This window comes from Paroedura picta, chromosome 3 (genome assembly GCF_049243985.1).
Source record: "Paroedura picta isolate Pp20150507F chromosome 3, Ppicta_v3.0, whole genome shotgun sequence".
Lineage (NCBI taxonomy): Eukaryota > Metazoa > Chordata > Lepidosauria > Squamata > Gekkonidae > Paroedura > Paroedura picta.
In genome coordinates this window covers 12,418,754-12,442,646 of record NC_135371.1, presented here as the reverse complement: position 1 = coordinate 12,442,646, position 23,893 = coordinate 12,418,754, and the positions used below count along the sequence as shown (strand labels likewise).

The 23,893-nt window shown below is 45.6% G+C and overlaps 1 protein-coding gene across 1 annotated transcript; it reads right to left on the bottom strand.

The window, feature by feature from the left end:
• Positions 1 to 1,455: 1,455 nt before the first annotated feature.
• Positions 1,456 to 8,368, bottom strand: LOC143831545 (uncharacterized). The gene is made up of 4 exons (XM_077324610.1): positions 8,299 to 8,368; positions 6,822 to 7,031; positions 3,872 to 3,975; positions 1,456 to 1,869 (listed from the first exon to the last, which is right to left on the bottom strand). The coding sequence occupies exons 2-4, from the start codon at positions 6,949 to 6,951 to the stop codon at positions 1,762 to 1,764; spliced, it is 342 nt and encodes a 113-aa protein (XP_077180725.1). The 5' UTR covers positions 6,952 to 7,031; positions 8,299 to 8,368; the 3' UTR covers positions 1,456 to 1,761.
• Positions 8,369 to 23,893: the final 15,525 nt, after the last annotated feature.

Genomic DNA, 23,893 nt, shown 5'->3' with positions numbered 1-23,893 from the left:
TATCCATTCATGTCTTCCAAAAGTAGATTCCTTCACTCTAGAACAGCCTTTCTAAAACTTTTTACCATTAAGAAACCCTGAAAACATTATTTAGGCTTCGAGAAACCCTGATACAATCATGTAGAATATGTTTGGGATGCATAGCCAGGGCCTTTCACCTTTCCACCTGCTCCAGGTCCATCAGTGGCCATTTTGGGAAGGGGAGGAGTCAACATATATGATCATATCACCTGAATTTTTTTTAAAACAAATTTTAAGAATAGATTCAAAATTAATTACTTCCACCCAATTAGCAAAACCGCCTCCTCTGTAATCTGTTAAAGTGTTATCTGAATTCTGGTCTGTGACTGCATTAATAAACTTGATAAATAAACTTGATACAGGTCCCCTCCAGACCTTCCCTGCCTGGCCTGTCCTTTGGGAGATTTGGGGTGGGAATTAAGCAGCCTACTCCCCCATGGCCTTCCCTACACAGATTTGGGGGGTGGGGAGGCATCATCTGGGGATGGAATTGGAGTCATTGTGAGCAGGGCAGGTAGTTGAGAATTTCCGACATTCTGCAGGGGTTGGACTAGATGACCTTGGAGGCACCTTCCAACTCTGAGATTCGATTATTCTAGGAGGAGGTGGACTGCTTGATGGCCACAGTGACATTTTGCTCAGCCATGTGCAGATGAAATCTTTCAGATCCTTTCAGAATTGGCCTGTACATTAGCAGTGACACAGTCAGGTTCCCTTTGGCTTGAATTGCCCTATATACGATGATGCTCGAATTAAGTTGAACACAATGCTGTCTGCTGCAGGGTTTTTCAACCAGGGTTCTGTGAGTTTATTAAACATTTATTGGGTGCTACGACCATATGTGGTCATATGACCCACCCACTCTTCCCAAAATAGCCAATGATGGGCCTGGAGGGGGTGGGAAGGGGAGGGGCCCCAGGTGGGCATGTACACAGCTATGCTTCCTAGCTATATTCTGCAGGATCATGTCACTTTGGGGGTTCCTCAAAGTTTGAAGACCGTTTCAGGGGGTTCTCAACTGTTTGATGATACAATATTTCTTTTAACAGATGTGTTCCCTCCTGTCCCTCGAACGGTTGCTCATTTCAATTCCTCACCCATAACTATTAGGAAGAGGTTTGTTGCAAGTACAGCAGAGGAAACTTCATTCTAGTCCATGCAGGGCTCTGTTTCTTCTGTTTCTCTGCGCTTGTGATTTTTAGCCATGCTTCCTAACGCCTTACTGATTTTATTTTCAGATCATATTGCAGATAAAGTAAGATTGAGATCACTTGTTTTTAGTGTGACGTTTTCATTTTTTTAATTCTTTGTTTGTAGAGTCTTTGGCTTCCAAACCAGTACACTTATTCACCAACTGACACAGTCCGGTGGGGTTGGGTGCAGAACTGTCCACTCCCTTGAGATACTTTTCTGTTTATTCAGTCTGAGGATGTAGGTAGGATCCTAGGGGGGCTGAAGCCTACCACCTGCATGGAAGAGTCGTGTGACAGGCAGAAGTCCAAGAGGGGGTCACCTTCCTCATTTGCATATGACCATTTCCTGTCCCCTGATCCCCCTCCCACATTCTGACACGGCAGTGGCATCACCAACAGCTGGGAGGGAGGGTCTTGGTTGCCCAGTGACAGTGCTGTCCTAACACAAGACCAGCTCATTTTCTTCCTATCCAAAGTCCCGTCCAATGCAGAATTAAGTACTTGAATCCAAGAATCCTGATGCAGGGTCTAGGCCATCATGTCTGTCTTATTCTAGCGGAAAGGCTTGTTCCTCAGGAGTGGTGTAGATTTTACAGCTGTACCGGGAAGGGCATGCCTGGGGTGGCAACTGGCGGCCTTGTAGGATACAGTAGATCTGGAAAGCAGAATCAGAGGGAGAAGCATATCAGCAGTGTTACAGAAGCCTCTGCAATAAGGTGTCTTTTGGCCTGGCTGTTTGATGCCATATTGGTTGTCTCGGACCCCCGGGACATTTACCTAGCCCTGGCCCCAACCTGGTGGAATGAGCTCCCAGAAGAGCTGAGGGCCCTGCAGGGCCTGCAAGATGGAGGTCTTCCACTAGACATTTGGTTGAGCCCAGGGGGTGCCTGGAGTTACGAACTGGGGGTCCTGCCTTATGCTAAGCTCTTTGCACTGGACATGGAAAATCTGGGGCCTCGAGTGACATCAGTCAGTGCCATGAGAGCAGTCCTGAGTGTGGAACAGCTGATGAATGAAATAAGGGAGAATTGTTGACTCTATACCACCATCTTGATTGATTAGGAGAGGTTACTGTTAAGATTGTTGTGGAGTATGCCAGTTTTAATGTTGTACAGGGATTTTAGGGGGTACAGGGATTTTGTAAGCCGCCTTGAGACGACATTGTCAGGAAAGGAGGGAAATAAATCAAATTATAAATAAACCTGTATCAAAGCCCATTTTAAAAATGGGCTACCTCCCAGCAGGAGCATACCTGTGGGCTGCAAAGCCCTATCACAGCCTCTCTCCTCATGGGTGACAATGGAGCCTGCAGCCTCAAGGCTTCTAGCAGGCAAGAAGGGAGGATGGGAGCTGGAGGAAGAGGGCCAATCAGGGTGGACCTGGACGGACAGGGCCCTGGACAGTCTCCTCCCAGGAGGCTGTTTCCCAAATATATAAGGGAGCGAAATAGTGTTAAGGATATCCTGAAGGACTCTATCTTGTATTCTGCCTATACACATTGGTAACAATTACCCCCACGATCTGGTCCTGATGATGAGTACTGTCTCCATCCTTAGAATACCATAAAAATCCTCAAGGGCAGGGATTAGCTTTGGGCTGGAGATTTTGGGGGTGGAGCTTAGGGAGGGCGTTAGGGAGAGGCAGGATCCCAACATGGCATGATGCCACAGACCCCACCCTCCAAAGCAGCCATTTTCTCCTGCCTGAAGATCGACAGTAACTCCCCGGCATCTCCAGGACCCACCTGGATGTTGGCAGCCCTAGGATCCTGTCCTTGGGGTAGGACCTCCCCTTGCCAGATTTGTGATTGGTGTGAGATGACAGTTCAAGTAACAATGCCTTGCTGGTCCAAATGATATGTAACTGAAGAATTATGTCCTTGATAGTTTCAGTAGTTCAGACTATCAACATAATTCTTCTATCATCTGCGGTATTGAAGGATCAACAGCTCGGAAGACATCATGGACCATGTTAATTATTTTTTAGTTATATTAAGAAGCCCTTCCCAGACTTTGCATACATTTGTAAACATTAGTAATGTAGCAGTGGGTTTTTGCAATAATTTAGTTCCACAGAACTGAAGAGTTTCAACCAGTTTCAACCCTGGATGGGGTTAAGGGAGAAGTCCATGGATTCTTGTAACACTTGTTATGTTTGTATTTCTGTTTTGCTATTAAGTGAACTAATCTATACTGACTTTGCTACTGCATAATAATGTATTTCTTAAAAGAATTATGCTGTTGAATTCTTAGGACTATTCTCCCTATCATATCCTAGAATTCAGGGGTGTCCAAACTGTGGCTCTTCAGATGTCCATGGACTACAGTTACCATGAGCCCCTGCCAATTGCTAGCAGGGGCTCATGACATTTGTAGTCTATGGCCATCTGGAGAGTCACAGTTTGGCCAGCCCTGTCCCAAATGATGCCCCTCCAGCATGCTTTCTTTCACTATGGCAAAAGCAGCAATCAGAATTCGACCATACTCCTCTGACCTCCGCCATATTACTGCCTCAGCATTTCCACCCTTTGTCACACGTTGGTTTATCCTTGCATTGCAAAAATGACTTTTTGATCCCAAAGCCTTTGTGGGTGAGGTATGCAGTGCCTTCCGCAGCGATCAGCAATGTGCACGGGTGAGAGTGAGCAGCTAGCTTACCATCATTGGGATACCCGCCAGCAAGAATACTGTCAGAACAGCCCCGAAGCAGATGAGGAAGACAGCCCAGCCCTCCAAGCACTTCGGTTCTGATGGTGTGGACTCTGTTGGAAATAAAAGACTGCTTTAGCTCTCGGGTGTCGGCCCATCCTTTCTTTTTCGAGGAAATAAACCCGAAATAGCTAACAAAAATTATAAGTGTAGTTGGGCTCTTTGTGTCTAATTAGACAGTTGGGTTTGGAATTTCTGCCTCACCTTGACCGTTTATGCACTGGAGGTTTATGGCAGGCTGCAGGCTGGAGTTTTAGTCGTGGCAGGTTGCCCCACCTCTTCCTGCACCCACATGGGGGAGCATTTGGCCCGGTGCACCTCATCCGCCCCCGATTTGTCCTTCTGCATGAGAGCTGGGGCAGTGAAGTTCCCAGTGCATAAACGGTCCTTGTGCTGCCACAGAAACACCCCATACCCTCAAAAGACTCAGAGGGAATAACACTGATAACAGGATAAGACACATTCATTTTTTAAAAAAAACAGGTGGGGACTGGATTTGCCCCTCCCAAAATAGTTGTGATTCCCCACTGAAAGCCATAAAAGACAGTGGCAGTATCGAAAACCGATGCACATCAGCCTATCTGAAGTGTAATGAAAATATACTGATAAAAATAGGTTTCCTCTCATTTCATATGGGGCTATGGAGCCCAAAGCTGCCTGTTGCAAGGTGGTGGTGAAAAGTCCTCCACTGTTGAGTCATTTGCCTGCCACTGATCAATGTGAAATTCAGACAGAAGAGAAAGGAAAAACCAAAGTCACCAACACTGATGTCTCTTCTGGTTGAAACCCTGGAGATGATATAGTTTGAGCATCCCCACCCTGGTCACAAGACCACTCGGGCTTCCATGTGGACATCCGAACCACAGCACAGCACATGTTTTATGTGGGGAAATCCCCAGCATCTCAGGGGGACATCTGAGACTCCGGAGTCATAGGATCATAGAATCATAGAGTTGGAAGGGGCCATACAGGCCATCGAGTCCAACCCCCTGCTCAATGCAGGATCAGCCCTAAGCATCCTAGAATCATAGAGTTGGAAGGGGCCATACAGGCCATCTAGTCCAACCCCCTGCTCAACGTAGGATCAGCCCTAAGCATCCTAAAGCATCCAAGAAAAGTGTGTATCCAACCTTTGCTTGAAGACTGCCAGTGAGGGGGAGCTCACCACCTCCTTAGGCAGCCTATTCCACTGCTGAACTACTCTGACTGTGAAACATTTTTTCCTGATATCTAGCCTATATCGTTGTACTTGAAGTTTAAACCCATTACTGCGTGTCCTCTCCTCTGCAGCCAACAGAAACAGCATCCTGTGACAACCTTTCAAATACCTAAAGAGGGCTATCAGGGTCGGCAGCACTAGGCTGGAGCCACCAGCCTTCTGCCCCTACACAAAGGCCATTTCACCTGCACAGGAGACACTTTTATCAGTGCTGGAATGTGCCCTCTCTCTGCAGTTGTCAAAGTGAGCTATGCTATGCCTGTTCAGACCTGCACATTATGCGAGCACGTGTCATCCTAGGTAAAGTGTTTTAGATATCTTGGAGTTAACTTTCAATACAGCGGGGGTCGTTATGCCCCTATACATTCCGTCTCAGACTCTGCAAAAAAAAAAAAAAAGCTCTACCCATTCTTATGCAAGCACTTTATCATTCCATCCCCATTTTATGTTGGTAGAGTCATAAAATTACTGATTGGTATTATTGTTATTGTTGTTGTTGTTATGTGATTTATTCCCCGCCGCTCCCAGAGCTGGCTCGTGGCGGGTTACAATAGTCCATTATAAAAGCCAGTTTGGTGTAGTGGTTAGGAGTGCGGACTTCTAATCTGGCATGCCAGGTTCGATTCTGGGCTCCCCCACATGCAGCCAGCTGGGTGACCTTGGGCTCGCCACGGCACTGATAAAACTGTTCTGACCAAGCAGTGATATCAGGGCTCTCTCAGCCTCACCCACCCCACAGGGTGTCTGTTGTGGGGAGAGGAAAGGGAAGGCGACTGTAAGCCGCTTTGAGCCTCCTTCGGGTAGGGAAAAGTGGCATATAAGAACCAACTCTTCTTCTTCTTCTTCTAAAACCCAGATAAAACCTCATTAAAAACAGGACATCCAGCAATAAACAAAAAACACAGGTGCCAGGACCTAACCCGACCCTCCTACCAATATCTAATTACATGGGCTAGGACGGGGCCATTGATGTTACATAGCCCAGTGCTAGAAGACAATAGCACTAAGCACTCAAAGGGGGACCCAGAGGACACCCAAAGGGGAGAGTGATGATCTTGGGCATCCTTGAGACTGTGCCTGATTAATGGGGGGTGGGGGAGAGAGAGAATATATCCATTGCACAGTTCAGATTCAGTAGCTCCGTTTCCAAGGGCAAATGACCCACTTAAAACTGAATCATGATGAATTTGGTATATTCACCCCATTAAGAGAAACAAAAGAAATGTTTTTGTGACAAAAACTGCATTCCTTATGGCAGTGGTCCCCAACCTTTTTATCACTGGGGACCAGTCAATGCTTGACAATTTTACTGAGGCCTGGAGGGGTAGTCTTTTGCCAAGGGACGTCGCCACCACCTGAGCCCCTGCTCCACTTGCTTTCCCGCCGGCGCCCCTGACTTCAAGCTGCCCGCTGGGGGGCGCTGCCAGCAGCAGCTGCGCAGTTCCAAGCCAAGGGGGAGCCCCAGCCATGGCGACTGCTGGAGAGTACCAAAGGTGAGCCGGTGGCAGAGTGGCAGGGCAGCCCCGGAAGCAGCAGCCAGGGAGGAGGACGAGGAGGAGCCACGGACCGGTACTGGTCCCTGGACCTGGGGTTAGGAACCACTGCCTTACGGTACTTCTGCATGTGTCGCAGTCATGCTGGCACCCCTTGTTCAAACGATAAAATGATTTCATGGCTTACCAGGGTTTGCAGAGTCAGGTGAATCTGTGGTGTTAGATGTACCTGCCGTGCCATTGAACCCGTCCGCTGACTCGGTGAGAAGCGTATTTGTGTCATCTGTTGTCACAGGGATGGTCTTGGGACCAGGCATGGCTGCGGTGGGGGGGAGCAGGACAGTTCCTTGAGAGTTTTTTTCATGACGGTTGTGGGGTGCAGGATGTTTGTGGGAATCTGGAACCAGGTGACGGTGTTGGTGGGAAAGAAATAGAACCATGTTGTTCCTTTTATCACAAGTCCTTATTTTCTTAAATATCAGGCTATTGCTTCTCATTGTTGAAGGAACTCCTGGCCTTCAATCAAGGAGGTTCAGAAACTTACAGAAACAAAAGCAGTGACTCTGTATTATCTCAGCAAACACGTATTCTTAGTCCCATTGTTCACTGCAATAACACAGATAGGTCCCCATTTTATACTGAGTTAATGCAATCCTAACCCAATGCAATCCTTCTCAGTCCATTTAATTCAATGGGCTTAGAAGGGTTTAGGATGGTATCCTAATTTGTTCAATGGCACAGTGGCCAGAAGCCTCCCCCCCTACCATGACTGTTACGAATCCACCCAACCCCTGGGTCTCAGTACGAGCTGAGCTAAGGCTCTTTGCAGGTCCACTTTCCTTGAATGCCATTGTTGTTATTGTTATTGTGTTAATGTTATTGTTGTTACCACCTTACCACCGTACACTAAAAGCTTCAGAATGATGTTACCTGTGCCATTTTTGTTGTTTCATGCAAACCGCCCTGAGCCTTCGGGGAGGGCAGCATATAGGTAGGTAGGTAGGTAGGTAGGTAGGTAGGTAGGTAGGTGGATGGATGGATGGATGGGTGGATGGGTGGGTGGATGGATGGATGGATGGATGGATGGATAGATGGATAGATGGATAGATGATAGATGATAGATGATAGATGATAGATGATAGATGATAGATGATAGATGGATAGATGGATAGATGGATAGATGATAGATAGATAGATAGATAGATAGATAGATAGATAGATAGATAGATAGATAGATAGATAGATAGATAGATAGATAGATAGATAGATAGATAGATAGATAGATAGATAGATAGATGCAGACTTATGGCCAATCGGGTACTAAACTCCTACATGCCAAAGTTGTCTCCCCCCACGCACCCACCCCACCCCATTCCCACGGTTGGTTTTCTTCAGCTTACTGAAGAAAACATGATTAAAAAAAAAAGCTTGGGAGGTGCTTGCATAGGGGAAAGTTGGCAGGGATGCCAAATTTCAAGCACCCTTTTCTTTGAGCCCCAATTCTCCCAGGGAGGCAAGGGAGAAATAGGGTTCCCAACTCTAGAGTTTCCCTCGTAACACGCACAGCTGTCAGAACTATGAAATATCAGATCAATAAACTGTCTCTCAGATATTGGTGACATCCAGCGTCAAAATGGCTGAACCAAAGAAAATGAGAACCTCACCTGCTACACACAGAAACAGGACCACCAGCGTAAAAAATGTTCTCAACAGGCCTTCCTTGTGGACCACCCGTTTCCTCTCCATGGTATCAAGAACAGTCCCTTTAGCCTTGCCTGCTCTTTTATATAGACTGTCCAAAGAGCCACCTCACGCTGGTAGAAATGTCCTAAAATGCTACTATTGTCATATTTTTACCCTCCAGCAGATAAACATGCATGTTTTTCACATAGTGTCACTGATTAAGACAGGGAAAGGCCTGAGAACCGAGTCCAGACCCACTTATTTGTGGCCTTCCTCAGATAACCATCCGTTCCACCTGGCGGAGGGGAGGGAGAGGAGATTTTTTCAAAGAAAATAAATGAATAATGAAATCATCCCGCAAAGTAGCTCAGTGCCACTAATTAAAGAAATTAAAATGAACATTTATGGCTTTGTGATTGATAGCCGTGTTGGAACGAGCCCAAGTTGGACTCAGAGTTGGGTGTCTCAGTGGATGACGGAGCGTGATCCTGATGTGTCCTGTTATTAAGTTTCTGTATATAGGCCCTACCTGTGTAACAACTTGCCACTACCTTATTACCGTGTATTTTGAGAATGCCTAGGGAAAGAAAGACATGGAATTTCCTCCCTAGGGAAGCCCCACCTTCACCTCAGCCTGCAGACTCTTGGGAATCAACGCAAGACATGCCCAAGACGGAAGGACAGGGATAGGGGAGTGGTGCACAGAAAAGGCCTGACAATCTGCTTGCAATGAGAGGGAGAGGGCTCTTTGCATGAGATTCTTCCATATATGGCTGTTGGCCGCGACTTGGTGGAATGAAGTCCCGGAAGAGCTGAGGGCCCTGACGGACCTGTCTCAGTTCCGCAAGGCCTACACAACGGAGCTCTTCCGCCAGGTCTTTGGTTGAGGCAGGATTCTCCAGGGACAACTTCCTCCCTTCCTCCGTCCAGCAGTATTACATTCTGTGTATCTTGTACCTCTGATGGCTTGATTGTAAATTGAGGAAGATTTGGGGATTATGCCACCATTTTGGGGGGGGGGGTTATGGGTTTTATGGGGGGGTTATGGATTTTTAGCAGGAGGGATGTGATTTATTGTATTGGGGTTTGTTTCTGCTTTGTGTAACCCGCCATGAGTTCCCAGAGAGAGGCAGGATAAAAAGCTAATGATTAAATAAATACAGTGCTCATCTGGATCCAACCCTTTCTTTTTAGGATGACCTATGGGAACCGTTCATAGTGAAGGGGAGAACTTCTTCTCCAGTGAGGTAAAGCAATACGGTAAAATATGGCGCCGGATGACGTCCAGAGTTGACCAGCTGTTGACTGCTGAATTAGAACGCCCAGTGAAAGTAGAATGATCAGCTAAAGCAGGAGTAGTCAACCTGTGGCCCTCCAGATGTTCATGGACTACAATTCCCATGAGCCCCTGCCAGCAAACGCTGGCAGGGGCTCATGGGAATTGTAGTCCATGAACATCTGGAGGGCCACAGGTTGACTACCCCTGAGCTAAAGGAATGGAAGATGCAGCCCACTGGTCTTGACCTCTAGTTTATCCCCCCAGGTCTGTTAATTAGGTACACTGTGCCTGAGCATGAAGCTTCCCTCTTCAGCTCTAGTGGAGTAGTCATTGGTAGACATATTTTCAGTGTAGATATAAGCATAATACACGTGCCAATTACGCATTGCCTGAGGAACTGTTTCCTTGGATCTGCCCTACCTCCCTGAGAATCCTTGGATTCCCAACACTATAGAGTTGAGATCAGAGAAGACATGAATGAACCTTGATGATTCTTCATTATAAATGCCTCGATCAGCTATAGGACGTCAAATTTCTCCTTTTCCCCTATTAGCATGACGTCACAACAAATGCACATATCTCTAGCAGCTACCAACATTCCGGGTTTTTTTTTCAGCTCATGTTTATAAGAACCTTGAATGCATCACTAAGGCCATAAACTAAAAGCTTCAGTTCCAGTTCATGTAGGACTGTTGTTTGGAATATGTCGTGCTCTAGTGGCATTAACAACAGGCTAGCACACATGAAATTTTTAGCAGGCAAAGCTAGGGTGGGCCAAACAGCACCTCTGATCTTCTCCCCCCGCCCTTTATTCAATGTCCCAATACCTTATATCAGTGGTTCTCAATTTGGGGGTTGGGACCTCTTTGGGGGTCATGGCAGGGCAAGCAAGTTGGCTGGGGTTTGGGGGCATCATCCACACAACAGTCTTGCAGGGTTGATTGAGATAGAGTGTTTGTCTGTCTGGAGCAGCGGAAAAGAGCGAGATCGGCATGGTGGGACGAGAGGCAGAGCTGAACTGAGAAACCCCAGAGGAAAAAACAATTTATATACAATCATGAACAATGGATCTTCACGGCATTGGTCAGTTTTGGTTTAATTTCTGTGAGAGAACACTTGCTTAATTTTATGGTTGGCTGTCACCACAACATGAGGAACTGTATTCAAGGGTCGCGGCATCAGGAAGGTTGAGAACCACCGCCTTATCTATCCACCTGGCAGAAGATTCAGGAAGGTGCACACTTTCTGCTCTCTCGAGACAAAAGACTTGCCTCGTGTTTTTGTAAGCAATTTCAGGATGAAATTGACATATAGCAAAACCTGATTTAGGCACGATTCTGCGGTCCACGGCAGGACAAATCTGGGTTTGTCCTAATCCGTAAACAATTGGTGTGTACATACATACAGCCTTGCCCTGCAGAAAAGATGTACAGTCATACTAAGGAGTACACTAATTTTCTGCTGATGACATCACAAGCACTCAAATGCACAATGGCCTAGGCACCGACGTTATACCTTTCCTCATGAATTAAAAGGAAACATCCGAAACGTAACACAGTGCCAGCCACGCAGGTTAGTGCTGCCAGAGACTTACAAGCGACGTCAAACAGTTTGTGTTATTTTCTTCAACAGTTGAGTACGTAGATGGGTAGGTAGCTTGTGATAGAGCTAAATGTAAGATAGTTTCAAGAGGGCAGCCATGTTGGCCAAGAAAAGCTAGATTTGACTCCAGTGGCAATTTAGAAGCCAACAAGATTTTCAGGGTATCAGTTTTGAGACCCAAAGCTCCCCTCTTTAAGGCTAGCATCTCCTTAGCCCGATGCCCAATGTTGCTGACTTATAAACCATACTCTGGCCACAGCTATTTCTCACCATTTATCTTTCTGATGGGAAAAGCTTCCTTCCCCCCGTTTCTGAGGACACTGGAGCAGAGCTAGTACAATTTATTTATTTATTTTGGTGAGAATCAGCTTGTCATGAAAGATTAGGTAGAAGCATCAAGCATATAAACAAAGTGCTTCCCCTGTCAGTCTTCTCTCCCTTCTCCGTCACGCTCTTGTCCCTGCTCCATCTGTCTTCTCTCTCGTCCCTGTCAGTCCCTTGTCATTCCTCCATCCACTTTCTTTCCCAGTCACTCCCTCCTACTTCCATCCTTGCTTATTTCTCCCTCACCTCCCTCTCGTCTTTCATCTCTCCGTCTCTCCGTCTCTCCTTCCTCTTTCTCCCCATCCATTTTTCTTTCTTCTCCATTCTCTTCCCACCGCTCCTTCTTTCCGCCCCACTTCCCACTGGGTTGCTTCCGCCCCCCTACTGGTCAATGGCTGCAGGCCAAAAGGATGTTGGCTATGGGGCTGGAAGGCAGCTGCCATCCCAGACTGACCTGAACCCAGCCCACAAGTGAGTCCCATGAGAATTATGAAGGAAGCCCAGCCACCTGGCTCACCTCAGTGGCAGCCGCTCCTGCCTCCTGCTGGCCTGGATGTACATGAAGCTGGCACATCGCCCCGGGCCCCATTGGGGTCACAGCATTGCTTCTGCACCAGCCTCTTCCAGGCAGGCCCCAGCCTCCAGGCCATTTCCAGGAGACCTGCAAGAAGACTGTGGCTGTGATAGAGATTCCTGCAGAGAAGATAGCCTCATCCAAGCTCGGCTTTCCCAGACACAGGGGGAAACACAAGGTCACTTCTCTGAATACTTCCGTTGCAGTCCCCCCCCACAGCCGCAGCTATAGATGTGTTTCCACATCAAAAAGTAACAATCTTATTTTGGAATTTTGCCCATAGCATTCTTAATTATAATTAAGGTAATCTGAATGGCACCGTATGAATCCACACACACATATACACACCTTCCTACTTGAGTGAAAGAACAGGGATGGACAGTCTGGTCTCCACACAGGGTATAATTTATGATGTAATCCAGGATTTTAATTACAGCCTTCTACACCGGCAGGGGCCATCTCATGCCTTCTGTAGACTTGTGCTCAGCCAAAGGATATAGAGGGGGGAAATCGCCAGGCCAGGATACACAATCTTTGAAACTAATACTGGTCTGATCACATTCCGCTCAGTCAAGTAATCATTGGGGGGGAGGGGGGCAGAATATTTTAATCATGAGACTTCACCTAAAATGATACCGGTATTCTTTGGCAACCTTTCAGACATCATGTACTTCCATATACCAAACAAACAAGCAAGCCCAAGTATTCATGTCCTAAACAAACCGGCTTACTTGGCCCAGTGCCTTTGAATGCCTAGATGTCCTAAATGCTTTCTTTCCATTCCTTGACATTCACCTCTTGATCTATTATCCCTAAACCCCCATATCTGTCTGTCTTTTCATCACACTTACTTTGGGATGCCTGCGTCTCAGTGCCTGTCATCAGTTCCTAATCCCAGGAAGCGGCAAAATAATGAACGCCACATATGAAGCCAAGGATTCTGAAATCTCATTTCACTACTGTGTAAATAACCGCTTGCTTTTTCTTCCCCTAAAGGAAAATCTATCACATGCAAGCAGCATGCTTTGAAAGCCAACAGGCTCCGAAGCCAGAAGTTCTGCCTAATAAAAGAATGAATCAGCTTTTGGCTAAAAGTTCTTCAGGTAAAGATCTGCTTCTTTCACTGATTTATGAAGTTTACTGCCCCCGAGGGTCAGTGTGTACACGGGCAAGTTCTTTGCTTCAGTAGAGAGGGCAGTCTATAAATTCTAAGAAATAAAAGCCAACAGGCTCCGAAGCAAGAAGTTCTGCCTAATAAAAGAATGAATCAGCTCTTGGCTAAATGTTCTTCCGGTAAAGATCTGCTTCTTTCACTGATTTATGAAGTTTACTGACCCCAAGGATCAGTGTGTACACGGGCAAGTTCTTTGCTTCAGTAGAGAGGGCAGTCTATAAATTCTAAGAAATAAAATCAAATTAAAAATTAATTTCTTTAGAGGAGTCCCCAATCTTGGGTTTTTCCTCGGGTGATTTTCTCAGTTGTGTGACCCTGTAGAATCTCCCCCCCCCCTCCCACCTTCTACACATGTCTGGCTCCATCTAGTGGTTGCTTTGATATTTCATCTATCTCCTGCTTAAAAGTGAGGTATAAAAACCAAGTCGTCTTCTTCAAATGCCAGGTTTTTCTGTGCATCGTTTTATTCACCATGTTGTGGATGTCTGAATTTTCATCCATTAGACTCATGTTCTGTTTGCCAATTGCAAGCAGGGAGCTTGTTTTTCAATGTACTGTTTGGCCGTTCAGGACTAGTTTGAGCCTGTTTTGTTGGGTTTCTTCTTACATATCCAAACAGCATCACCCGGTGCAATCAACAGCGCATAATCTCCTATCCCCACCCTTAATAATCTGAGTGGGAGAAAAAGGGAGAAGATGATGGTTATGCTCTAAGATTTTCACCCAGCCTCTGTGGTAAAAACCATAGAGATTGGGAGAATTCCTAGAGCACCATGCAGAAATGGATCACCTCCATCAAAACAAAACAAAAAAAATGTGATGTCACATCCTTCATGCTTCTCCAGTAATTTCCACACATTCTATGGTAACAACCACAGAGATCTGGGAAGGTCCCAGAGAATCACCCAGAACTGATGTCACATCTCTCCATAAAACTCCTCTCGTTCCCCGGTTACCTGCCCAAAATCTCCAGGCATTTGCAGGTGCGGTGCCAGCAGGTGTTTTAGAAAGAAACTTTTTATTATATCACTACCATTAACACCACTTAATATAATGTTGGTTAATTAGTCCAAAGCCTTATGACTCACCAATACCTAAAGCTTAAAAGATCTTCCTGCCAAGAGCCGAACATACCAGGTTATGGTTCACTTCAGTTAGGAAAGCCCGTTCCAATGCTGAGAGGCAGACTACACCTCTTTCAATAAATGCCTTCATTACTGAAACTGCTAATTAAGAACTCGGCATCAATGGTTACTCCTTCAAAATGAACTAATTGTCAAGGTTATACAAGTTGCCAGTGGCTACACAGAAACAATCCCGTTGAGAGCGAATGAATAAGAGACAGTGGTGGCTACCTAAAGGGACAGGAACCTAAGAACAACAACCCTGCTGGCTCAACAGCACCATACAGATTGGCAGGTGGTTTCTCACAGCAGATAAAGAGAATGATCAGAGAGGCCCTCAAGGAAGCTTTCCCAGATGCTTCCTGCTGCCCCACAACTGACAGAAGCGTCTGAACAGGGGGGAGGGGCAGTTGCCATTAAAGTATTCCCAACCTTCAATGTGCATTACCCTCTTTGGTTTGCTTTTACAACATAGCTGTATTTCTCTTCTCTTTGCATGCCTGTTTTTCAAAGCATTCCCCCCCTCCCTCCAGCCTTTCCCTAGGTTAGCACTCTGCTGAAAAGAAGGCTGAGGCAGATGGTTCTTCTCAGGATGGGTGTGACCAAGTTACAGAATCATAGAACCGTAGAGTTGGAAGGGGCCATACAGGCCATCTTGTCTGACCCACTGCTCAACGCAGGATCAACCTAAAGCATCCATGAGAAGGATCTATCCAGCCGCTGCTTGAAGACAGTCGGTTGGGGGGGGGGCTCACCACTTCCTTAAGCAGCCTGCTTAAGCCACTGCTGACCTATTCTGACAGTCAATTTTGCCCCCCAACATCTAGCCGGTACCATTCTCCATATAGTTTCAACCCATTACTGCAGACATAGATTCAGCAGCCTGAAAAGGGGGATGTAGGACATTTGATAAGATGGTCCAGAAAGGCCTAGGCCACTTTAATCTTTTGAGACCCCTATCCATAGTAAACAAGCAAAATGACATGTGATGCACATAAAGACATGCAAACATTCAAATAACAAAAATTAACACATTTCTAAATGTAGAGCTCGATAACCAAGCTAAATAGCTCTCCTGGCCTTGTCTCTGATTGGGCCTGGGTTACAAAACCACCTCATAGCTATGTTAGGGTTGCCCGCTCTGGGTTGGGAAATACCTGGAAACTTTGGGGGTGGAGCCAGGGCTGGGTGGGATTTGGGTTGGGCGGGACCACAGTGGAGTATAATTCTATGGAGCCCACCATCCAAAGCAGCCATTTCCTCCAGAAGAACTGATCTCTGTCACCTGGAAATTAGGTGTAAAACTGGGGGATCCCCAGGTGGTATCTCTAGGCTATGTGCATATAGAAAATCCATGTGCTGACCTTCTCACCACAAATGAGCTTATGAGGGTATCTACAGAGATCATTGTAATGTCTGAAAAGGAGTCACAGCCTATAATCTACCCAACTGTTGTCTTCAGCATGCCAGGAGTCCCAATCCCCCTCCTTCTGTCTGTGACAAATAAACTGGAACAAGGCATTTTGAAAGATGAGAGGCCACTCAAAATGAAAGTATGTCATCCAAATAGGTCTGTGCGCTGTTCCCGTTTTGTTCTGTTTGCTCCAGTTATGTCCTTTCTCTAAAGGGAAAAAAGTTATATTAGCAAGGCACCTGGATGACCCAGGGCTGTTTCTGCACACACTGGATAATGCCCTTTCAATGCACTTTAGAAGCAGATTTTCCTGTTCCGCACTGGAAAATCCAACTGCAAAAGAACATTGGAAGTCTAGTATCCAATGTCTGCAGAATGAGCCGCTGTCTATTACTTTCCAGATGCTTCAACTGCAGCCGTCTTCATAGCTTCAGAGGAAGTATTATTGGGCGAAAAGGACTTTGACCACTGCCATGAACTCATCTTGCGGCTTTAGATCATCAGTTATTTGCAGGCATTGCTTCTGCAATTGTAGGCAATGGCATCACTTCTGCAGTTCTGGAGGCCTTGTCTCAGCAATTAGTGAGAGTGATCACAAAACCCATTTTCAGATAAAAGGGCTACACCATGGATGGCCAAACGGTGGCTCCCCAGATGTCTATGGACTACAATTACCATGAGCCCCTGCCAGCACTGCAGGGACTCATGTGATTAGCCAAAAATTGGCGATGAATAGACTAGATGGAATTGGGCCTGTATTGTGCCCGCACCGTTTACTGCAGATTTTCCTAGCAGTACGACTTTATGCTTGACTTCAGATTCTGTGCCCACCTTATGCACCCTTCTTTTCCCTTCAGTGTGTTTATTCTGCAGCTACAATTTAAAACCTGCTCTTTTCTAAATGAGGCCAGAACATCATTTGTGGTGTGTGTGTGGAGGGGGGAGTGTCCAAGGTTTTTTCTTTTAATTTACACAATTTCCCTATCGCAGCTGCACAGTAGTGGCTAGCAAGGACCTTCCATTTAAATCCTCGTGGTTCAGGTTTTGTGAATGTATTTTAGCGTTAGTTTGTTGAATGAAAGGGAACACAAAGGAAGGAAGGCAAAGGAGGGGGGACAATGTTGAAACTGACAGGCCTATTTTTGAAACTGACAACCCTGTTTTCCATATGGCCAAGCATTAGGGGATTCTCCCCTGTGTTATTGGCCACTGTGAAAAATGGGAAAGAGTCATGCGATCTCATAATATGGGGGACTCACTGAGTGCACAGAATGCGTGGGAAAACCTGATGATGCTAGCATTGCAAGGTATGATCCCCAGCAACATGGTCTGTGCGCATGCGCTTGTGCAAAGTCAGCTGGAACTCTACCACACTTTGCACTGGGTTGCAATTTCTATGGGGGAAGAGACCTCTGGCAGCAGCTCTGGTGTGATTTTGTAGTCTCGTGCCATTAAACTGGAAAAAAAGAGGGTATTTTTGCCAATGCCCTAGTTCAGCTGCATAGTAAAGCTAATTCCCGGCCCTCCCTTGCAAATCTGTGTGGTTTTCCCTTTGTGATTCTCTCATTTGATCCTGCACACTGGTTGTGATCTTGGCAGTTCTTTAAAGCCTCTTCCCTCCACATGAATCGATTCCAAGTGATTCTTAAGTTTGGCAGTTTGCAAAAGGTCCGTGTATCTCAGCCACCATTTTAACACTAGGCTTCAAGAGACTGTCAACAGGGTTTCCCCTCCCCCAAAAGAACTTTAGCTGGAAACTGGTGAAGAATAGATTGGATGGAGTTGGGCTTGGCTCTGTCCCCCAGAAACTCATTCTCCTCTTCTGCATTTTGAAAAAAACAGGTGAGTTCTTTTTCCTTGATGAGAGGTCACATGGATTTATGATGAAACCCTCAGCCACTGGCAAACAAGGCTGAGAGCTAAAGGTTTTGTGAGACTCCCAACTTTGCTGTGTAGCAATATTCACAAACCATGCTTGTAGGCCTTCCTGTTGAGAGATGCAAGAAATGGATACCACTGTCTGAATCCCTTCTGCCCAGACAGAAATAGAGAAGTGCTTTACTCTTGAAGGGAATGTGAAAACTTCTGCTGCCGGTGGGGTTTATAGAGTCAACGTCATGACTAGTGGAAGTTCACTGCAGCCCAGTTTGAGAAACGCTCCCAAACATAGTCCACACACCATTCTTGATGGAGGTCATTGAGACAAAATTCAGGATGCTTGAGATAATTGGCTTATAATTCCTCTGGTGAAAAGCTTCTATTTAAGGAGAAGTTAGGCTGCATCTCAAAGAGATCTATGTGACACACTGTGTGTACTGACCTATTTCAACTCCTACTTTCAAGTCCTGAGTGCCACGGAAAGTACGTATCTATCTATCTATCTATCTATCTATCTATCTATCTATCTATCTATCTATCTATCTACCTACCTACCTACCTACCATCTACCTACCTACCTACCATCTACCTACCTACTTACCTACCTATCTACCTTTCTACCTACCTACCTACCTACCATCTACCTACCTACCTATCTATCTATCTACCTTTCTACCTTTCTACCTACCTACCTACCTACCATCAACCTACCATCTATCATCTCCTTTAATTTCTTCTCAATGTGTTGTTAAATGTTTGTCTTTCTGATGGTGTTCTGTCATCAGTATTATGTTGCTAATAAGCTTTAACTCAAAGAGCAAACAGAATTGTTTTTATTTGCCCATCTGGGCACATGTAGTCCATTCCCTCCGTCCTGTAGCAGTCATTCAAGTATATGCATGTAGGACATTTCAAATCTTTACTTTTTTGCTGTGGTAGCCATAGCGTGTGAACATTCCTTTTGGTTTATCACACATATGCTTGCATGAGGCTCTTCCTTGTGCCTCTCGGTGGGCTCCTTAACATGAACATGCTTTCTTAAATCTAGGTATGACCATCCATCAGCTAGGTTTCAAATGCTTATGAATACAATGCTATCCTTTAGCCTGTCTCGATTATTGTATTATTAGCTGCCCCTTCTTTCTAACTCCTGATTTTTCCAACCTTCATTCACTGAAGAACTTCCAAAAGGCAAAGCTACACAGATCAGACTGGAATTCGAAGCATGTAATACCCCCCCCCAAAAAAAAAGTGGAGAGGGGCAATGGGTCAGGGCTGCAGCTCTGAAGAAAGGTTAACTCTCCTTCCCACCAATCAGAATTCCCCCTAAGGCTGCTTTTCCATTTTTAGGGATAAGTGAGAGAGGGAACTAATTAACTGGATAACTGCTTTTATCCCCCACCAGTGTTTGCATCAGTTTGGGGGAGGAATATTTCTAAGAAACATCAACTAGAAAGAGTTGCTAGTTTCCTTCCTTCCTCCTTCCTTCCTCCTTCCCTCCCTCAGACCCACAATCTATATTGCCCCATAGGTGATTTTTTAAAATCAGCTTATTTACTGGGAGTTCCAGTCATGGAATTTTTAAGAGCCAGTTTGGTGTAGTGGTTAGGAGTGCGGACTTCTAATCTGGCATGCCAGGTTCGATTCTGCGCGCCCCCACATGCATCCAGCTGGGTGACCTTGGGCTCCCCATGGCACTGATAAAACTGTTCTGACCGGGCAGTGATATCAGGGCTCTCTCAGCCTCACCCACCTCACAAGGTGTCTGTTGTGGGTAGAGGAATGGGAAGGCGACTGTAAGCCGCTTTGAGCCTCCTTCGGGTAGGGAAAAGCGGCATATAAGAACCAACTCTTCTTCTTCTTCTTCTTCTTCTTCTTCTTCTTCTTCTTCTTCTTCTTCTTCTTCTTCTTCTTCTTATGTCACATAGACTTTGAGCCTAGGGTTGCCAGTTCTGGGTTGGGAAAAACCTGGAGATTTTGGAGGTGGAGCCGAGAGTCGGCAGGATTTCGGGCAGAGAGGGACTTCAGCAGAGTGAAATGCTATGGAGTCCCCCCTCGAAAGCAGCTATTTTCTCCAGAGGAACTGTTCTCTGTTGCCTGGCGATGAGCTATAATTCCAGGGGATCCTCAGGTCCCACCTGAGAAATGGCATCCCTATTTGAGCCCTATATCTAACAATATAAATAATTCTTCTAGATTATCATTTACCATTGAAACAGTGAATATCATCTGAAATATGATCACATTTCCCTGGGGGTGGGATTGGTTGTTCAGCACTCCAGAGATGCTGAATCCTTCTGAACTGAAAACTGATTAGCAATGAAATTACCTCATCCATAAAAGCAAATTCACACCTGATGGGGCTTCTACAGTTTAAATGTTACCTCCCAGCGTCCCATGACTGTTGGTTAAAGAGGGATCCTATCAGAGCCCTCTGACAGGTGGTGAAAAGGGTAGTGTCTTTCTCATTGGGTTTCCGCCCCCTCCCTTGAAGGAAAGTTCAACACCTGGGACAGTCTCTGGCCCTTTCAAGATCTGAGTGTTTCCTTCCCTGGGACTGCATTTCTGGGGGAACTCCCATCTTACTCACTGTCATAAGAAGACTATAGTGTCAGTATATGCCAAGGTGTGTGTTGACTTATGCCACGAAAGCACACACTCAGAGATGTGCTTATTAGACAAACATAGAGGGAGAAAGGAGGGTTAGGAGCGAATTAAATAGGACAGGTGTTGCAGTAACAAGACCCAGTGCTGATGAAGAGGCAATAATAAAAGTTAAATCCTCTATTTTTAAAACTTCATACCTTATTCTGGTTGATAATCTATTTGTAAAAGGTTCAGAACTGTACAACAACACAATATGTGAGGTGTAAAACGTTACATGTATATGAACACACAATGCTGCCTTATACCACTAATCCCTCAATGACAGTCTGACTGTCAGGGGCTCGCCGTTTTTTTGACGTCCAGGTCTTTCACGCAATTATCTGGAGCTGGAATCTAGGACCTTCTGCGTGCCAAGCAGATGTTCTACCACAGAGCCATGGCTCCTCCCCCAGACAAACAGACAAGAACATAAAAAGACAAGTTTAGAATCCTAATATCATTGAAGGGGCCAGACAGGCCATCTAGTCCAACCCCCTGCTCAAGGCAGGGTCAGCCTCAAGCATCCAGGGTATCTGTCCAGCTGCTGGTGAATGAAAAACCTGCCATGAGAAGCTAAATCAATTTGGAAGCCTTTAATTTGAGGGGAAAGTCATCTTGTGGGGTGGGAGTGCTGATGCTTTTAAGTTGATGTATGCTAAGAAGGGGACTTTTGTCTTTTGTCTCATAATATTAGAATACTTCAGCTGCCCGGATTCAAACACAACCAGAGGCTGTAATTCTTCACACAGCATACTGCTTTCATATGGGATCCTTTGCTGCAAGTTATGTGGATGGCCACTAGGCTTTGATTATTTTAAAATAAGTCTCAATAGCTAAATGGAGTCTTCTGGCGCAGGGGATGTTTCTTCCAAATAGCAAATGCCTGGGGTCAAACAAGGGAAAGCTGCGGATGAGCACCTTTATGGTCTGCTTGTGCAGTTTGCCTGATCAATAAGTTAAGTGCAGGTATCTTGGGGTAGCATTCCTGGGTAAATTTGCCTAGTAATTTTGTTAAGAGGGTCAAATAAAATAACAATTGAATATTTATTATAGAGTGTGCACATACAGAATTAAAAACATTAGGTGTCTGAATATCAGACCATACAATTTATAAGCTGATCCTGCACTGAGCAGGGGGTTGGACTAGATGGCCTGGATGGCCCTTTCAAACTCTATGGTTCTATGCTAAGGAGGCTAGAAGGATACCATATCTAATGATTCTATGAGCACGTCCCATGAACCACATGAAATGAGATGCATTTCAGTCTTTACAGCCTTCCTCAGTGGTCAAAAATACATTATACAGAACACACATTCAGATTCTTTAGGATGCTTAAGGTTGATCTTGCGTTGAGCAGGGGGTTGGACTAGATGGCCTGTATGGCCCCCTCAAACTCTATGATTCTGTGATTCTGTGAGAGTATGCTTGTCAATTGGCAATCTGATATTCAGACACTTAACATGTCTAATTTTATATGTGCATGCCATGTAATCAATATTTAATTATTTTATTTAATTTGTTGCCGCTTGACCCTCTTAACAAAACTGGAATATTTGGGGCTGTGTTGGTTTCCCCTCTTTTGTGGTGGGCTTAAATTGAATGTTTAGATTCAGCCTAACTTAACTGATGAAGAGATAAAGGAAATTAGCAGTCAGATAAGGAATTAATGAGTTTCGGTGCTGTGTCTGTTTGTTTCCTCTTTGCTATATTCTCACAGGTGTTGTTGTCCCTGGACATATGGCTAAGGATTAGAAAATGAACCCAACAGAAATGGAGAAAGAGATTTACCAAGACCAGAATAGCTAACATTCGAAACAGCACCACAGCTCAACAAATGGACATAGCCAAGAACAGTCCTGTGGACACGCCCACTACATAACCTCAGAATTTCACATATCACTATTAGCAGCGAAGAGACTTGCTACTTCTCTATTCAGATTGGCAATAACTTCTGAAAACTGTGATAGACATCACCCTTGCCCCATTACCATCCCTCAAAGCCACGTGACCGCCATTTTGGAGATGACAACTTCACCTTTAGAAGAAAAAAACACCACAGCTGGCCGGAGGAACCATGTGACTTTTGGAAACAACCACAGAAGCATCTCTAACCAGATATGCAAAACCACATCTGAGGGAGTTGATGTTCAGAACTGGGAGTCCTCTACCCACTCCAAGGATATGGCCTTGAACGTTGAGTCCACTGCTTTTGCAGATATCTCCAGCAAAGGATACATTCCCAGCGTACGTTCTAAGGATGATCCTGCCTCCCCTACCAAGGACAATGTTGCAGTGCTGGAAAATATCTCCAGTGTTGCAGGTGACCCTTCCACTGCTCCTATAAATATGGCTACCAATGAAGACGATGTTACCACTACTAGAATCTGCCTCATTTCCATAACTGTCCTAGGAGATATTAGCAGTGCCACCCACTCTGAGGGAGCCACTCCTGATCCTGGAGTCATCCGTAACATTTCTTCTGGAGAAAAGGTTGCTGGTACAGCTGACACTTCCAGTGCTGTTTCTCCTGGAGACCCAACAATTGCCACTCCTAGTCTTGGTTCCACCTTGGTCTTTGTGGATACCAACGGCACTCGAATCATCTCAAACCCTGACGACCACACTAAAACAGCAGGTGACATCAACACTTCTACCGGAGATACCCCTGCTGACCCTGTTTCTGACTCTGGAGAGATTTCTCATACCACATCTAAAGAGGCTTCTTCCTCTCTCCCTGGAGACACTGCTGTTCTCTTACAGGACGGCACTGTCGAAGCGTTCACTACAGATACGTCAGGCATTATTCCTACATTTTCAGCCACCACGGTATATATCACCAGCGATCAGAGCCTGCCTGTCATCTCTGGAAGCACCAGTGACCTTGCCCGCAATGACAGCAATGCAGCTGTTGAAGGCACATGTGTGACTGGCGGTCCTAGAGACAGTTTTACCAATGGAAACCAAACAGACACCTTATCTAGAGAAGCCGATGCTTCTATCTCTGCTGTCCCAACCACGACATCTAGGGATGTTTGTAAGGCTTCTACTGATGGATTGAACGTTTCCAGAAATGCAACCAGTACAGTCTCTTTGGAGGCCACCAAATGTCCTGTTACAATAGAATCTGGAGATACTTCGGTCATTATTGGGACAAATTCCACAGCTGTTGGAAACATCAGTCCCACCCATTTAGATACTGTCATTATTAATGAGTCTTCCCTCATTTCTGGAAATATCACCGACACTGCAGGCACCAGAGGCTCTACGATTGTAACTCCTAGAAACATGACCACTGCACCTGGAAAGAAACCAACTACTTCTATGACCCAAGGAGACACCCACTATGGAGACAGGAACACTAAGCTATCCTGTGGAAATTCCATGAAGGCTTCCAACCTTACAGAAGAAGTCACTGGTGAATCTGAAGATTCCACCACTGAACCTGACTCCCTTCCTGTCTCTGGGAATTCTCATGCTACTGTATGTGTTGCCATCCCAGGTGCTGTGGACAGCACAACTAGAGAAGATGCTGTTGCTACTACTCCAGAAAACATCAACCA

What these genes read in the sequence shown, in the direction of transcription:
- LOC143831545 (XM_077324610.1), bottom strand. Translation starts at nt 6,951, where the DNA reads ATGCCTGGTCCCAAGACCATCCCTGTGACAACAGATGACACAAATACG. An exon ending in ACCTGACTCTGCAAACCCTG is followed by an intron (nt 3,976 to 6,821) that starts GTAAGCCATGAA and finishes TATTTCCAACAG; the next exon opens with AGTCCACACCATCAGAACCG. An exon ending in TGGCGGGTATCCCAATGATG is followed by an intron (nt 1,870 to 3,871) that starts GTAAGCTAGCTG and finishes TCTGCTTTCCAG; the next exon opens with ATCTACTGTATCCTACAAGG.